Genomic DNA, 18,535 nt, shown 5'->3' with positions numbered 1-18,535 from the left:
AACACTACAGTAAGTATTATATACCATGTTAAAGCAATGGCAGCTGAAAGTCATTAGTTTATTCTGCCTCAGTTCCTTTTTTTTTTTTTTTTAATTTTTAAATGTTTGTTTATTTTCGAGAGAGAGACAGAGAGCAAGCAGGGGAAGGGGAAAGAGAAAAGGAGACAGAATCCGAAGCAGGCTCCAGGCTCTGAGCTGCCAGCACAGAGCCCATCATGGGGCTCAAACTCATGAACCGCGAGATCATGACCTGAGCTGAAGTTGGACGCTTAACCAACTGAGCCACCCAGATGTCCCTGCCTCAGTTCCTTCTTGATCAGTTTTTAATCTCTTTCCCCCCTTTGGCCCTTCCTTCATTTTTTCTAGAGCCACTAGATTGTTTTTGTCCCTAGATTTATTGAGATATAATTTACCTAAAATATTGTGTAAGTTTAAGGTGTACAACATACTGATTTGATACACATATATTGCAAAATATGTTAGCTAACACCTGCATCCTGTGCAATAATTACCGTTTCTTTTTTGTGGTGACGATAGTTATGCTAATTTTAATACTTTGAAAGAATATCCTGGCCAGTTTCTAAGTCAGAATATAGAGTCCTTCATAATGCTTTTATTGTGTTCCTTTGTAATAGTCTCGTTGGTTTGGGTTGCTATAATAATACATTAGACTGGATGGCTTACAAACAACAGAATTTTGTTTCTCAGTTCTGGAGGCTGGGAATTCCAAGATCAAGTCTCTGGAAGATTTGGTACCTAGTGAGGTCTCAGTCCCTGGTTCAGAGATAACTGTTTACTTTCTGTGTTTCACATAGCAGAGGAGGTGCGGAAGCTCTCTGGGGAGTTTTTTTATAAGGGCACTAATCCCATTCATGAGAGCTCCCCACTCATGACCTAACCACCGCCCAAGACTTCACCTCCAAATACCATCACACTGGGCATTAGTTTCAAATATATGAATTTGGTGGGGGAACGCAAACATTCAGTCTATAGCAGTTATGTTAACATTTTTTTTCCTTTTTCAAATTTTATTGCTACTGAGATGTCTCTCCCGAACTTTGAGATGAAAGTTAGTTCTCTAAGGGGCGCCTGGGTGGCTCAGTCGGTTAAGCGTCCGACTTCGGCTCAGGTCACGATCTCGCGGTCCGTGAGTTCGAGCCCCGCGTCGGGCTCTGTGCTGACTGCTCAGAGCCTGGAGCCCGTTTCCGATTCTGTGTCTCCCTCTCTCTCTGCCCCTCCCCCGTTCATGCTCTGTCTCTCTCTGTCTCAAAAATAAATAAATGTTAAAAAAAAAAAAAAAAAAAAAAGAAAGTTAGTTCTCTAAACACTTTGAGAAGAATTAAACACCAAGTTAAAATTCTTGAAAATCTTTTTTATTTCCAGGTTGACTTATCAAAGGATCTCCCTCACTGGAACAAGCTTAAATCTGATGAGAAGTATTTTATCTCTCACATATTAGCCTTTTTTGCAGCCAGTGATGGCATTGTGAATGAAAATTTGGTAAGGTTTTTGTTTTATTTGTTTCCATTCAGAAGCTAAATCATGATAATGGTGGTAAAACAGTCTGAGCCTGAAAAATAATGTCTAGGAAATTAAGTAGATGTAGCTTAACTCTCAGAAATGTTTTTCTGATGAAGTGTCAGAGAAAAGGATACATTTCTCCCATTTGACCAGCAGAATATCATGAAATCAAGCATATTGTGCCAATCAAAACTACTTACAATGCATAGACATGAGTTTGATTTTTACCCTTAGATAGTAACCTTAATAGAGAGCCTGCACCTTAATAACCTTTCTAGAACTGTGTAATTGAGCTCTACATTCTGGTTCCCCTTGTTTAAACTTGTATTCTGGTTGGCCAGGAGGCATGCTTTCTTGTTAAAGAGAATTAGAAAGATACAAACTTTCATCATGAATTAGAAGGGGTTTTGTTCAATCTATCTGCTGTTGGTGAAAACAAAAAGACTTAAGGTCAGTTTTACAAAGCAAAGTATTTACTTTCGATGTTCTACAATGTACTTGGCTATAGGGAGTATCTCTACTTAATAGATCAGTTCATTTAATTACTTAAGAATACATGATGTAACTGGATCCTGAGAAACTTAACAGAAGACCATGGGGAGGGGAAGGAAAAAAAAAAGAGAGGGAGGGAGGCAAACCATAAGAGACTCTTAAAAACTGGGAATAAACTGAGGGTTGATGGGGGGTGGGAGGGAGGGAAAAGTGGGTGATGGGCATTGAGGAGGGCACCTGTTGGGATGAGCACTGGGTGTTGTATGGAAACCAATTTGACAATAAATTTCATATTAAGAAAATATTTTAGAATATTTAATGCTTTGGCAAATTGTGCATAGTATTAAGTGAGCAAAATAGATAATAAAAGATATAGGTCTGAATCATTTGTATATGTGCATAAAATAATTTGAAAAAATACATTATGCAACTAATTTATTGTGGAGGGTTGATAGATAAACAATACTGCTTAAAATAATCTATAAGTTCTGTCTAACCTGTTCATGGCATGACATAATTCTTAAGTGATAATTATGATGTCCAGATTCTGATTTGCAATGTTTAATGAGAGCCCACAGAATTGGATATATATGTTTCCCTTATTTTCATAGGTGGAGCGCTTTAGTCAGGAGGTTCAGGTTCCAGAAGCTCGCTGTTTCTATGGCTTTCAAATTCTCATCGAGAATGTTCACTCAGAGATGTACAGTTTGCTAATAGACACATACATCAGAGATCCCAAGAAAAGGTATTACCACTGGGATTTTATTTACAAAGGTTTATGCTATTGCTTATGTTAAGAGCAGAATTGGGGCATCCAGGTGGCTCATTCGGTTGAGCTTCTGACTCTTGATTTTGGCTCAGGTCATGATCTCAGAGTCCTGGGATCAAGCCCCCTGTCAGGCTCTGCACTGAGCATAGGGCCTGCTTGGGATTCTCTCTCTGTCTGTCTGTCTCTCTCTCCTTCTGCCCATCTCCTCTGTTTGCATGAGCACTCTTGCTCTCTCTCCCTCTCTCAAAAAAAAAAAAAAAAAAAGGCAGAATTTACTCCAAAACTAAATGTTAGGGAAAGATTATTCAAATGTTTTCTATCGTTTAATAATGTGTTGAGTTTGAAAAAAAAAAAAAAAAAACTTGTATAGGGGCGCCTGGGTGGCATAGTCAGTTGATCTCACAATTCATGAGTTTGAGCCCCATGTCTGGCTTGCTGCTGTCAGTACAGAGCCTGCTTTGGATCCTCTGTCCCCCTCTCTCTCTGCCCCTCCCCTGGTGACACTCTCTATCTCAAAAATAAGTAGACATTAAAAAAAAAAAAGCCGGTAGAAAACCAGTTCATCTTTGAGTATTATATTTAAAAAATTGTTTATTAGCATAATCTTTCTACAAGTTGAATATTGACTTTAGCCAATTTTGTATCAGCACAGATCCAAACCACTAATTTGAATTTTAGTTTCGTTTTAAGGCTTAATCCCTCGACCCTGGGATCATGACCTGAGCTGAAGTCAAGAGTTGGTTGCTCAACTGACTGAACCATCCAGGTGCCCCGAGTTGCAATTATTATTGATGATTAAACTATGAAAATTATTCTGATTAAGAAAAACAAATTTCTTAATTCTTTTGTTTTTACAGGGAATTTTTATTTAATGCAATTGAAACAATGCCATATGTTAAGAAAAAAGCAGATTGGGCCCTACGATGGATAGCAGATAGAAAATCGACTTTTGGTAAGTAGCTTTAATTTAAAAATCATCAAATTTGGCTCCGTTGATATAACACTTTCTATGTGGTATGACTATCAGGTACTAATCAAAGTCACAGAATGGAAAAGGAATACAAATGTCACCATAAGCACCTTTCGTGGAATCATTCCTAATTCTTAGGAACCAGTGATAAAATAATCTAAAGCTGTTATCTATTTTGTTTAATAAGTTGTAAGTTGAAAGGTTAAGATACTAGTACATAATTACAGGTAAATAAAAGTCACATAGAATCTAATAAGAATATTATAGCAAGCACAGTTTGTCTCTGCTTTCATGAATGTTGATTTTAGAAATTTAAAGCAAGTCAAACTCACATTTTTTTCAGGGAACAAGTGTGTAGTTTCTGAAAAACTATACCTAGTATTTGCTCAATAAATATTTATTAAATTTAATTAAAATATTCAGATACTTTATTTGAATATCTCTAAGTACCTTTCTCATTCTCATCTATTTAATAATTGGTGGTCTTTACTTTCTGGTTGTATTCATTATATAGGGAAGCAAGTCTCAAAATTTTTGGTCTCAGGATTTCTTTATGCTTTAAAAAAAATTTTTTTTAATTTTTTTTAACGTTTATTTATTTTTGAGATAGGGAGAGACAGAGCATGAATGGGGCAGAGTCAGAGAGAGAGGGAGACACAGAATCTGAAACAGGCTCCAGGCTCTGAGCAGTCAGCACAGAGCCCGACGCGGGGCTCGAACTCCCGGACCGCGAGATCATGACCTGAGCCGAAGTCGGACGCTTAACGGACTGAGCCACCCAGGCGCCCCTATGCTTTTAAAAGATATTGAGGACTCATCTATTTGTGTGGTTTGTTGATATTTCCATATGAGAAATTAAAACAAACTTATATCATTGAAATTTGGGTTATTAAATCATTTTAAAATAGCAGTAATAACCCATTATATTTTATTATAAATAAAATAACAGTAATACCTCATTATATTTTATTATAAATAGCACATATTTATGAAAAAAACACTATTTCATACCCCCCAAATTTTTGCAACCTTTTAAATGTCTGATTTAATAGAAGACAACTGGATTATATCTGCTGCTACATTCAATTTGTTGTAGAATATTTTTGTAGTTTATTGTATAGTTATGAAGAAAATCTAATCTTATTCAGATGGGTAGTTAGAAAAGGGAGCACTACTTTACCAGGCTTCTTAGATTATTGTGGATGAACACCAATGTATGCTCATGAGAGAATGATAGTAAAAAATAAATAAATAGTGCCTTAGCATGTTATGAAAATAGTTTTGACCCCAGACCTCCTCAGTGTGTGGATTTCCAGGGACCCTCTGGACCACATGTTGAGAACCAGCAATGTAGAGAAGGGTATGGGGCAAGCCTGTTTCATATCAGGGAAGAAACAGATGTCTGCATTGCCTTCAGTTCATTTCAAGAATGAGAAAAGTGATGGTTCTCAATGGGCATAAAAAATCACCCAAGAGTTTGTAGAAAAACCCTGCAGAATCCTGGTCCTCACCAGAGAGTGATTTAGGAGGCCCAGGTAGGACTGGGGAATCTGCATTTTATATCAAGCTGATTCTCTCATGAGTGGTTTAAGAAATACCAGCTTTAAAGAAAAAAAGGAGGAGGGGCCCCTGGATGGCTCAGTCAGTTAAGCGTCCTGCTCTTGATTTCAGCTCATGTCATGATAACGTGGTTGTGAGATCCAGCCCTGCATCTGGCTCTGCGCTGACACCACAGGGCCTGCTTGGGATTCTCTCTCTCCACCGTTCACTTTCTTGCTCTCTCTCAAAATAAATACACGTTTTTGAAAAAGGAGGAAAACATCAAGGTGTTCAATATGCGTCAAAAATATTAGTATGGATAGGTACCAATGGCAAATGATGAACAGGCTCTCAGATAGCATATATTTCATGATTACCAAAGAAAGTAACTTAGAAAGAGAGAAAATAGAGGAGGGCAGCAGCCACCATGTAGCAACATGAGGGCTCCAGTGAAATTCTCCATATTGCTTGTCCCCAAGGCAAACCTATAGTGCAGATGCAGAAAAAGCACCTGACAAAATTCAATATCCATTTATGATAAAAAGTTTCAAAAAAGCAGGTATAGAGGAAACATACTTCAACATGGTAAAAGCCATACATGACAGACTCACAGCTAACATTATACTCAAGGGCGAAAAGCTGAAAGCTTTTCCTCAAGATCAGGAACAAGAAAAGGATGCTTACTCTCACCACTTTTATTCCACAAAGTGTTGGAAGTCCTAGTTGGAGCAATTACGCAAGAAAAAAAAAAGGCATCCAAATTGGAAAGGAAGAAGTAAAACTCACTGTTTGCAGATGACATGATATTATACATAGAAAACCCCAAAGGCTCCATCAAACAAACAAAAAACTATTAGAACTAATAAAAAGATTCAGTGAAGTTGCAGGATATAAAATTCATATACAGAAGTCTGTTGTGTTTCTATACAATAATAATGAACTATCAGAAAAAGAAATTAAACAATCCCATTTATAATTGCATCAACAAGAATAGAATACCTAGGAATAAATTTAACAAAGGAGATGAAGACTTGGATATTGGAAACTATAAGCTATTGATGAAAGAAAATGAAGACACAAATAAATGGAAAAATATTCCATGCTCAGAGATTGGAAGAATCAATATTGCTAAAATGTTCATAATACCCAAAGCAATCTATAGATTCTGTGCAATCCCTATAAAAATTCCAATGGTGTTTTCAAAGAAACAGAATAAACAATTCTGAAATTTACGTGGAACCACAAAGAAAATCCCAAATAGCCAAGCAATCTTGAGAAAGAACAAAGCTGGAGGCATCATGCACCCTGATTTTAAACTATTTTACAAAGCTATAGTAATCAAAACAGTATAAAAAAACAGACACACAGATCAATGGAACAGAAGAGAGAGCCCAGAAATAAACTCATGCATATATGGCCAATTAATTGATGACAAAGGAGCCAAGAATATACAATTGGGAAAAGATAGTCTCCTCAAAAGATGGTATTGAGAAAAGTGGACAACTACAAGCAAAAGAATAAACTGAATCACTATTTTACACCATATACAAAAATTAAATAGATTAAAGATGTGAATGTATGACCCCAAGCCATAAAACTCCCAAAAGAAAACATAGGTGGTAAACTCCTTGACATAGGTTTTGGTGATGATATTTTGAATCTGACGCCAAAAGCAAGGGCAACAAAAGCAAAAATAAACAAGTGGGATTACATCAAACTAAAAAGCTTCTGCACAACCAAAGGAACCATCAACAAAATGAAAAAGCAACATACTGAATGAGAGAAAATATTTGCAAATCATATATCTGATAAGGGGCCAATATCCAAACTATATAAAGAACTTAGATAACTCAATAGCAAAAAAAAAAAAAAAAATTAAAAATAAGGAGAAGATCTGAATAGACATTTTCCCCAAAAATACAGATGGTCAACAGACACATGAAAAGATGCTGAACATCATTAATCATCAGAGATATGTAAATCAAAACCACAATGGTATCACCTCACACCTGTTAGAATGCTTATTATCAAAAGATAAGAGATAAGAAGTGTTGGTGAGGATGTGGACAAAAGGGAGCCCTTGTACACTAGTGCTGGGAATGTATATTTGTTCAGCCACTGGGAAAACCGGTATGGAGGTTCCTCAAAAACTGAAAAATAGAACTACCATATGATCCAGTGATTCAATTCCTCTTCTGGGTATTTATCTGAAAAAAGTTAAAACACTAACTCAAAAAAAAATCTGCACCCCCATGTTCATTGCAGCATTATTTATAATAGCCAAGATGTGGAAACAACCTAAGTGCCCATCAATGTATAAATGGATAAAGAAAATGTGGTGTGAATAATATATATGTTATTATATACACACACACACACACACACACACACACACACACACACACATGAATAATAATGGCACAGTATTTAGCCATAAAAAAAACAATGAAATCTCACCATTTGCAACAACATGGATGGACCCTGAAGGCATTGTAAGTGAAACAAGTCAGACAGAGAAAAACAAGTACTACATGATCTCTCTTATATGTGGAAACTAAGAACAAAAAAACTAAAAACTAATCCAAGCTCATAGATACAACAGATTGGTGGTTGTAAGAAGTAGGGGCTAGGGGGCAGGAGAAATGGGTAAAAGGAGTCAAAGTTTAAAAGAAAAGAGGGTCTATTGGGCAAATGTCTATAATCAGAAAAGCAAATAGGCTAATGTATAAACTTTTGGAAAAAAAAGAATCATTTCCCATGAACAACATTTCATTTGACCCTTGAACAACATGGGTTTGACTTAGGTGGGTCCACTATACACAGATTTTTTTCAATAAATACAGTATATGTAAATGTATTTTTCTTCCTTATTTTCTTAATAAAATTTTCTTCAGCTTTATTGTGAGAATACAGTGTATAATACATATAACACAAAATATGTGTTGATTGATTATTATCTGTAAGGTTTCCATTCAACAATGAGCTATTAGTAGCTAAGTTTTGGGGAGTCAAAAATTATACATGGATTTTCAAAACAAAATCTATAATTCCACATATTTTAGAGAAAATCCTGAGAACAAAAGATTGAGAGTATCATTTTAAAGAATAAGCTTTGCGCCAACTCAGAGAAAAAAAGGTATAATAAAAAACTGAATTTCCTGAAATGAAGGAAGAGAGAAATTTGTATGTCATTCATTATATAGGGCATACATAATAAAGAACTATACACTCTGAGTGAAATTGTTGAAAGACAAAGTTAAAGGGAATATGGCAGAAATAAAGTTACCTCCTAAAGAAAAAAAATATATATCCTACTTTCCCATCTTTAAAACAAATCATGAAGCCTTCATATTCGTTATATCTTTTAGAATAAATATTTTGGAAATCTTTTAATTTACATCTGTCTAAATTTGTCAAGTTTACTTCTCTTAATCCTTTAAGAGAAGTAGCCTTCTGTAACTATTTCTGTCATGATTTTCATTCTTTAGTATTCACGTGAATACACAGAATAGTTAAAATAAAGATTTCCTCTTATTCATAATGTTTGTGTTATAGTCTAGTTCTCTTAACAGTTAAATATCCATATGACATTGCCTTAATGACAATGAAACATGCATCAGCTGTAACAATCCATTATCTTACTAATAGCAAGATAAAAATATAGAAATCTGTATGTTAAACTAAGGACAGATCTTCATCTTAAAAAATGTAGCTGGTCTAAAGAGCCATTTTTGTTTTCAAGAGTCAGCAGACCAGGGTGATTATTATTACATTTAATATTTAGTATATAGTACACTAAAGATTCTTCTCTTGATAATTCCTTCTAAACAGTATATACTCAATAAGTACTTATTTAATTTACATTTCTTTTGTGTTTTTTTTTTCAAAGTGACTTTTAAAATTGTGTCTGTATAAGTAAAATACTCTAAAAGTTTTTCTGATGTTTGGGGCTACTAATAGACAATTATTTGATAAAATTGATCTGATTTGATTTATTTAAGATAATCAGGGAAAAGAACAAGGACAAACCAGAGCACTATTTAGAGACTGCCAGAAATATTAAAAGTTCTCTTTCTTTTTGGAAATTAAATATTACAATTACATTTGCTCTGGCAGTTATAAATATTCTGGATCAGATTTTAGCAGTTTTCATAAAAGGCATGGTAATGTCTTTTATCACCTAGTGCTTATATAGCTTCCATTGATTCAGTTCAGAACACGTTTATTAAGCGCACTCTCTGTGTTTGGTCCTGTGACAGTACTGGGATACAAGCTATGATGTCATTGTTGAAACAGGTCTGTGGTTGGTTCAAGCACTCAGCTGCCCTGCCTTTATCTCACAGTCCTATAGACCAAACCTTTCTCCCTAGACAGACATGTCTATAAATATTTCTCCTGAGCATATGAAGTGTGGTGACATTTGCTGGGGTCAGACTTATAATCCGTCCCTAGGGATAGTGTTACAGAGATGGTTCCATTATAGACCTTTTAGGAGATGGGCTTCTGTAAAGTCCTTGCATAATATTGAGTAACCTTTGAAAATTGGGCCTTATTATTTAGCAGAAGATAGCATTTTTGCTTATATGATGGGGTATTTTATCCAATAGACATATTTGTTATCTTTAGCTGGATGTATCTGTTTTTTTTTTTATTGTAGATGCATGGCAATGTTTTTTGGAATGTTCACTGCTAATCTGTAACGTATCTTAGGTTTCTAAAAATAAAAACCTCAGCAACATCCCCTCCCTCAATCGTCAAGAGGGAGACATTTGTCATAAGATCTTCTCTTCTACTCTGTATTTCCAATACATGCACACATTTATATGTACATACTACACTCATAGGCACTTGTGGCGCACAGATAAATTGCCTCTTTTTTTGAGTAGGGAAAGATCTCCTCTGTCCAGATACCAAGACCCACAGGAGTGCAGTGTCTGACATACGATTTGAAGTCGACACACCTACGTGTTTTTCTCCAGTAGTAGGTAGAGGTGGTGGGTCTCCTCCTCTGAACATGCTTGGCTATGTCACTAATTTGTTGGTTTTGTTTCTTGGCAAAATAGTTGTGATATTGGGATAAATATATATGTAAAAATATGTGTGTTTTATATATGTAAGCTTGAAAATGTCTGCAGTATATGATATTTCAGAAAAGAAAACTATTTTCTGTCTCCAGGGGAAAGAGTGGTGGCTTTTGCAGCTGTAGAAGGGATTTTCTTCTCGGGATCTTTTGCTGCTATATTCTGGCTGAAGAAAAGAGGTCTTATGCCTGGACTCACTTTTTCCAATGAACTCATCAGCAGAGATGAAGTAAGGAAGGAAGTATTCTTCTAGTTATATTTGTATTCATTTTTGGTGTTTATTTTTCTTTCCCCTGGAAAATGCTTATAATGACACATATCCTGGTAATTAAAAGAAAATAGGAAGTAATTTCTTACTTGGTTTTTAAGACATTGTGTTTTTCTTCTGCCTCTTGTTCCTCCTCAGTCTTCCCTGCTCATCCTTAAATATCATTAAATCCTAGGTTCCCACCTTGGCCTCTCTCCTTCACTGTACATGACCTCCTGGCTGATCTTCTCTGTTTCCATGGAATCAGCTACCATTTAGATGCTCGTAACAACCCCAACTTTAGCGCAGACATTCTTTTTTGAGCTCCAAACCCATATGTTCAAGTGCGTGTTAGATAGTTTGTCCTGAAAGGCTCCACAGATATCTCAAACCTAATATTTCAGAAATAAAATGCATCCCTTTTCTCCCAGATTCATTCTTCGGTTTTCCCTGTATCATTGAATGATACTACCTTCTATCCAGTCATCCAAATTTGAATTCTGGGAGTCATTTTAGATTGCATTCTTTCTTTCTTAGCCATATCCAACCAGTAACTAAATCTTGTCTCCATCTGCCTGCACTGCCCTTTCCATCTTCCTACCAACTTTTCCATCTGTTGATTACCTTCTCACAGGTGACAACTCAAAACTTTCCTGACTCAATTAGGTAGAATGGACCACTCTTTCCTTTATGTATCCCTTTGAAACTGGTACCTGTCCCTATATTAGAGTCCGTACATATTCTGTACTTTATTCCTCTCTCCTCTGTTGGACTCTAGGCTCCCTGTGTGCAACACCTTGTCTTATTTGTCTTTCTGTTCTCAAGATTTAGCCCATCACAGCCTTCAGTTCATATTTATTGACTGCACTAAACCTGGCCCCTCAGCTTATTTCTTTTCTTTTTTTTTTCCAGTATATGAAATTTATTGTTAGATTGGTTTCCATACAACACCCAGTGCTCATCCCAAAAGGTGCCCTCCTCAATACCCATCACCCACCCTCCCCTCCCTCCCACCCCCCATCAACCCTCAGTTTGTTCTCAGTTTTTAAGAGTCTCTTATGCTTTGGCTCTCTCCCACTCTAACCTCTTTTTTTTTTTTTTTTTCCTTCCCCTCCCCCATGGGTTTCTGTTAAGTTTCTCAGGATCCACATAAGAGTGGCAGAGAATCTAAGGACAGCTTATTTCTAAGTGACACTGTCAAGTTGTTAACTTCTCTGAGCCTCAGTTTCTTCCACTATAAACCTTGATAGGATTTTGTTAAAATAAAATGAACGAGTATGTGTGAAAATACTCTTTAAGTGCCATAAAATGCTTTCTATAATTTTTGTTATTTCATGTCTTTAAATTTCTAATAATTTTTATCATAAATGTCTTATGTGGTGATTATAGAGACGTCAGAGAATAAAATCACTCAATCTTAACACAGAGATAACCACGTTTAGTATTTCTTTTTTTTTTTTTTTTTAATTTTTTTCAACGTTTTTTATTTGTTTTTGGGACAGAGAGAGACAGAGCATGAACGGGGGAGGGGCAGAGAGAGAGGGAGACACAGAATCGGAAACAGGCTCCAGGCTCCGAGCCATCAGCCCAGAGCCCGACGCAGGGCTCGAACTCACGGACCGCAAGATCGTGACCTGGCTGAAGTCGGACGCTTAACCGACTGCGCCACCCAGGCGCCCCACGTTTAGTATTTCATTGTATTTCTTTTTAGACTATTTTCTACATTTAAATCTATGTAGATATATATGAACATCATAATTTTATGATTTAAAATACTCTGCTTTTTGCATATTTTTATGAGCTGAGATTTATTAGAATATTGTGAACATTTTTCTATGAAATTAAGGAATTTTAGAAAGAGTAGTTATGTTAGATATATAATATTCTAATGAAGGAATGTATCAATTATTTCACTATTCTATAATTGGGAATTCAGGTTATTTCTGGGTTTTTTTGTTTAGTTCTTTTGCTATGATGCAAAATGAATGTCTTTGTATATGAGCTTTGTCCCAATTTCATATGATTTTCCTACGCTAGATTGCCTATACATAAAGTTACTAGATTATAAGGCTTAAACATTTATTTTTTTTTTTAATTTTTTTTTCAACGTTTTTTATTTATTTTTGGGACAGAGAGAGACAGAGCATGAACGGGGGAGGGGCAGAGAGAGAGGGAGACACAGAATCGGAAACAGGCTCCAGGCTCCGAGCCATCAGCCCAGAGCCTGACGCGGGGCTCGAACTCACGGACCGCGAGATCGTGACCTGGCTGAAGTCGGACGCTTAACCGACTGCGCCACCCAGGCGCCCCAAGGCTTAAACATTTAAAGATTATCCATATTTATTTGCAGATTTCTTCCCGGAAATTTTATAGCAAGCCCTACCCAGCAATGTATGAATGTGTCTTTTCTTACCATAACCTCACCAAAATTTGGATTCCTGTTTTAAATATTTGACAAATTTGATAGGGGTAATGGTTTCTTATTTTTGGTTTTATTTGCATTTGTTTGATTACTACTTAGATTGAACTTTTTTTCATAATGATATTAGTTATTTGTTATTTTTTTTTCCCTTTTATCTATTCTTGTCTTTTGCCTCTATTTCTGTTGATATACATTCCCAATGCACAGTGACTGATGGGGCTCTTTCAATAAATGTTTGTTTTTTGAATTTGTTATATTTATGCATAAATATTATATAAAATATTGTGTCATATTTATTGTAAATACATTCCCAGTTTGTCCTTTGCTTTTTAAATTTTTTTAAATTTATCTTTATTATAATAATTATTATTTTTTAAGTTTACATCCAAGTCAGCATATAGTGCAACAATGATTTCAGGAGTAGATTCCTTAATGCCCCTTACCCATTTAGCCCCCCCCCCCACAACCCCTCCAGTAACCCTCTGTTCTCCATATTTAAGAGTCTCTTATGTTCTGTCCTCCTCCCTGTTTTTATATTATTTTTGCTTCCCTTCCCTTATGTTCATCTGTTTTGTATTAGTGAGGTCATATGATATTTGTTTTTCTCTGACTGGCGAATTTCGCTTAGCATAATACCCTCCAGTTCCATCCACGTAGTTGCAAATGGCAAGATTTCATTCTTTTTGATTGCCAAGTAATACTCCATTGTATGTATATACCACCTCTTCTTTATCTATTCATCCATCGATGGACATTTGGGCTCTTTTCATACTTTGGCTATTGTTGATAGTGCTGCTATAAACATGGGGGTGCATGTGTCCCTTCGAAACAGCACACCTGTATCCCTTGGATAAATACCTAGTAGTGCAATGGCTGGCTCATAGAGTAGCTCTATTTTTAATTTTTTGAGGAACCTCTATACTATTTTCCAGAGTGGCTGTACCAGTTTGCAGTCCCACCAGCAGTGCAAAAGAGATCCTCTTTCTCCACATCCTCACCAACATCTGTTGTTGCCTGAGTTGTTAATGTTAGCCATTCTGACAGGTGTGAGGTGGTTTTGTGGTTTTGTGGTTTTGATTTGTATTTCCCTTATGATGAGTGATGTTGAGCATTTTTTCATGTGTCGGTTGGCCATCTGGATGCCTTCTTTGGAGAAGTGTCTATGCATGTCTTTTGCCCATTTCTTCACTGGATTATTTGTTTTTTGGGTGTTGAGTTTGATAAGTTCTTTATAGGCTTTGGATACTAACCCTTTATCTGACATGTCATTTACAAATATCTTCTCCCATTCTGTCGGTTGCCTTTTAGTTTTGCTGATTGTTTCCTTTGCTGTGCAGAAGCTTTTTATTTTGATTATGTCCAGGGGCCAGGGGCGCCTGGGTGGCTCAGTCAGTTAAGCGTCCAACTTTGGCTCAGGTCATGATCTCACGGTTCGTGGGTTCAAGCCCCACAACAGGCTCTGTGCTGACAGCTCAGAGCCTGGAGCCTGTTTTAGATTCTGTGTCTCCCTCTCTCTCTGCCCCTCCCCCACTCACACTCTGTCTCCCTCTGTCTCAAAAATAAATAAACATTAAAAAAATTTTTATTTTGATTAGGTCCCAATAGTTCTTGTTTTGTCTCCTCGAGGATTTTGATGGCTTCCTGTCTTACATTTAGGTCTTTCATCCATTTTGAGTTTATTTTTGTGTATGGTGTAAGAAAGTGGTCCAGGTTCATTTTTCTGCATGTCGTTGTCCAATTTTCCCAGCACCACTTGCTGAAAAGACTGTCTTGATTCTATTGGATATTCTTTCCTGCTTTGTCAAAGATTAGTTGGCCATACGTTTGTGGGTCCATTTCTGGGTTCTCTGTTCAGTTTCATTGATCTGAGTGTCTGTTTTTGTGCCATGTCCTTTGCTTTTCAATTTTATTTGTTCTTTTAACATACAAAACCCTGAAATTGATGTGATCCACTTCCAGAGATAATTAAATAATCACACATATTTTCCTCTTGACTTTTGAACATTTAACTTTAATACAATTGGAATTTGTCTAGTATAAGTATAGAATTTGGTACAAATATAGGATAAGTTAGAATTTAACCTAACTTTATTTCACACACTCTTAGGAAATTTTTCTAGTTCTTTTTGTTAAGTAATCCATCTTTCTCCATTGACTTGTGATGGCTTTTTTATTATATATTAAAGTTTTTAAGTGTACTAAAATCTGTTTGGGGGCTATTTTTTTCTTTTCATTAACCTATCAAATTCCATGCCAAACAATTTTAATTATTGTTGTTTTTTATGTTTTGATAACTACTAGGATAAATCCCATAACATTAAATCCTATTGAAAATTTAAATCCTATTAAAATTGTTCTTATAAGATTCTGCCCATATATTCTTAAGGATTAATTTTTTTTTTAAGTTTGTGATGTTTCCTTAATTTATTTTTGAGGGAGAGATGGAGTGCAAGTGAGGGAGGGCTAGAGAGAGAGGGAGACACAGAATCCAAAGCAGGCTCCAGGCTCTGAAATGTCAGCACAGAGCCCGAAGTGGGGCTTGAACTCATGAACCATGAGATCATGACCTGAGCTGAAGTTAGATGCTTAACCGACTGAGCCACCCAGGCACCCCAGATTAGTTTTTTAATTGAAATGTATTTGACATACAATATTGTGCAAACTTAAGATATGTAACATTAATTTTATACATTTTTCTGTTGTGATAGGATTGCCATTGTAACAATAATTTGGACCTCTATCACATTACATAATTATATCTTTTTGGTAGCTCAAATAATTAAGTTCTCGTCTCAGATTAATTTTTTTAATGTTTATTTACTTTTTGAGAGAGAGTATCCATATGTGTGTGAGCGGGGGAGGGGCAGAGAGAGCGAGCAAGCGAGAGAGAGAGAATCCAAACCAGTCTCCATGCTGTCAGTGCAGATCTCAACATGGGGCTTGAACCCACAAACCTTGAAATCTTGACTTGATCTGAAACCAAGAGTCAGACACTTAACTGAGCCACTCAGGTGCCCCTCAGATTAGATTTTTTTTTAATGTGGGGTTTTTGTTTTTTGTTTTTTGTTTTTGTTTTTTTTTTTGAGAGACAGAGAGAGAGAATTAGAGGCAGAGCAGGGGAGGAGCAGAGAGAGAAAGAAGGAGACAGAGAATCTCAAGCAGGCTCCACACTGTCAGTGCAGAGCCCGATGTGGGGCTCTAATTCACGAACTGTGAAATCATGACCTGAGCTGAAACCAAGAGTCAGATGTTTGACCATTTGAGCCACCCAGGAGCTCCATAATTTTTTAACTAGAAACAATCCCATTGAAATTTTGATTGGAATTACTTTAAACCTCAAAATTAATTTTATCTACTTATTGATTTAGCAGAATGAGTGCCTACCTTTGATTTCCTCATCTCTGTAATAGGTAGCTAGCTCTCAGTTCTAATCAACACTTTCTGTAACAGCTTTCACAGTTTATTTGAAATTCAGCCTTTGGTAATTTGAAGTATCCTCTTGAGTCCAGTCTGGGAAAAATGTTTGACTAGCAAATCTTCTAAGATTAGCTGTTCAAAGGGGCTTTTTTGATGGTTTCTTCTGGGAATGATAACTAGGTAAATAATCCTTGGAATACAACCTTTGATTTGAGTCTTATCTTTAATTTGTCTTTGGTTTTTGCTGATTTATTTAGAAAAACCCAAGTAAACTCTGATTTAAAGTGCACATTCCTTCCTCCGCCTTCTGCCCCTCCTCCTCCTACAAAATTATTTCTTTTTCTTTGCAGTTTAGAAATGTTCATTGACTCTGCCTTGAGGTCAGTCTCTAGCTTAATTTTGTTTGGCACTGCATCATCTTTCTCTGTCTCTGGCCTCTCTCTCTTTTTCTTTTGACTTTTTGCAATTACTCCTCTTGTTTTCAGCTTTTTACCATCTGTTCTGTGTTTTGGAATCCTGATCACTGTAGGTTGGATCTCCTTGCTCTGTTCTCTATTTAAAGCTCTCTACGATTTCTTGTATTTGCATAACCATTCTGTTCTCAAGGTATCTCACAAGTTTATTTTCTTTGGTTATCTGCAGTGTCATTTCTGCTTTGTATAGCTTCAAATGGTTTTCTTAATTCTTCAGTCTCCATTTTCATTGCACTAAATTTATTTTTATCTTGAGCTGTTCTTATTTAAGATAAATGTCTTTCTGAAATCTCATGAGCTTCATCTTTTCTTTATTTTTTTAGTTATTATTTTTAATGTTTGTTTATTTTTGAGAGAGAGAGAGAGAGAGAGAGAGAGAGAGAACACAAGTGGGGGGGGGGGCAGAGGATCTAAAGCAGGCTCTACACTGATAGCAGAGAGCCAGAAAGGGGACTCAAACCCATGAGCCATGAGGTCATGGCCTGAGCCAAAGTTGGATACTTAACCAACTGAGCCACCCAGGTACCCCTCACCTTTTTCTTTAAATACTTATTATTTTCAATGATTTTTAATTTTTTTTATACATTAGAAATTAATGAATTTTCATTCTAGCCCTTGCTTTGTTTTCCTTTCTGAAACGATTTTGGTTGCAGATTTTTATTGTTGTTGTTGATTAATTCATCTGTCATGTTTATGAATTAAGATTGGCTGGCACTGAAAAATTTTCATGATAGGCTATTATAATTGGCATTTTAATGAGATTTGAAGGAAAGTAGTTCCTGGTACTATGAATTCTTTTATCTTCCATAAGTTCTGTGTTGCATCCCTAGAACCTACTTATATGATGCCTGACACATGACTGTGTGAAAATTAGACGTTCTTTGACAGTGGTACTTTTCTTCTATTTTAGGGACTTCACTGTGACTTTGCTTGCCTGATGTTTCAATACTTAGTAAATAAGCCATCAGAAGAAAGGGTCAGGGAGATCATTGTTAATGCTGTTGAAATTGAGCAGGTAAGCAGGGTAGCTTATATGATTAGCACATCTCTTTTTCTCTGATGTTTGTAATTATTGTGTTAGGTTGACTCATTTGAAATTGCCACTTATAAGCCAAAGCAAATATCAGTAATTTTGTATAGTCAACCTGACAGTACGAAAAGATGATGCATTTCAATTATTATGTCAGTTTATAATTTGGTTCATAAGTAAATGTTATACATTAAGGTTTATGTATATATGTCAATTTATAATTTGGTTCATAAGTAAATGTTATACATTAAGGTTTATGTATGTATGTTATGAAAAGATGATGCATTTCAATTATTATGTCAGTTTATAATTTGGTTACTAAGTAAATGTGATATATTAAAGTTTATGTATATTAAAACCTATTTCAGGATTTTTTTTTTCTGTCCCTTTGATCTGTCACATTCTGTGCCATAGCAAACTATTTTAATCATTTCAGCTTTATATTTTTTAGATTTTCAGCTACTGGAGGGAAGTGATAGTTTCTTATTTGTTTTGTATTTTCAAAACTAAGCAGTGTATCTAGCTCGAAGCATGCACCAAATGTTTATAGAATTAACAAGTCAATGAGTTCACA

General features: G+C 35.9%; 1 protein-coding gene across 1 annotated transcript in view; it reads left to right on the top strand.

Annotated features, from left to right (window-relative positions):
* Nucleotides 1–18,535, top strand: part of RRM2B (ribonucleotide reductase regulatory TP53 inducible subunit M2B) — a 36,113-nt gene that overhangs the window by 12,774 nt on the left and 4,804 nt on the right. Inside the window, exons 3-7 of the mRNA XM_058698730.1 lie at nucleotides 1,384–1,500; nucleotides 2,625–2,758; nucleotides 3,640–3,734; nucleotides 10,468–10,601; nucleotides 17,842–17,946. Of these exons, the coding sequence (XP_058554713.1) occupies nucleotides 1,384–1,500; nucleotides 2,625–2,758; nucleotides 3,640–3,734; nucleotides 10,468–10,601; nucleotides 17,842–17,946 (585 nt within the window). The remainder of the gene's footprint in view (nucleotides 1–1,383; nucleotides 1,501–2,624; nucleotides 2,759–3,639; nucleotides 3,735–10,467; nucleotides 10,602–17,841; nucleotides 17,947–18,535) is intronic.

The sequence above is a fragment of the Neofelis nebulosa genome, chromosome 14 (genome assembly GCF_028018385.1).
Source record: "Neofelis nebulosa isolate mNeoNeb1 chromosome 14, mNeoNeb1.pri, whole genome shotgun sequence".
Classification (NCBI taxonomy): Eukaryota; Metazoa; Chordata; class Mammalia; order Carnivora; family Felidae; genus Neofelis; species Neofelis nebulosa.
This window is presented reverse-complemented; position numbering and strand designations above follow the sequence as displayed.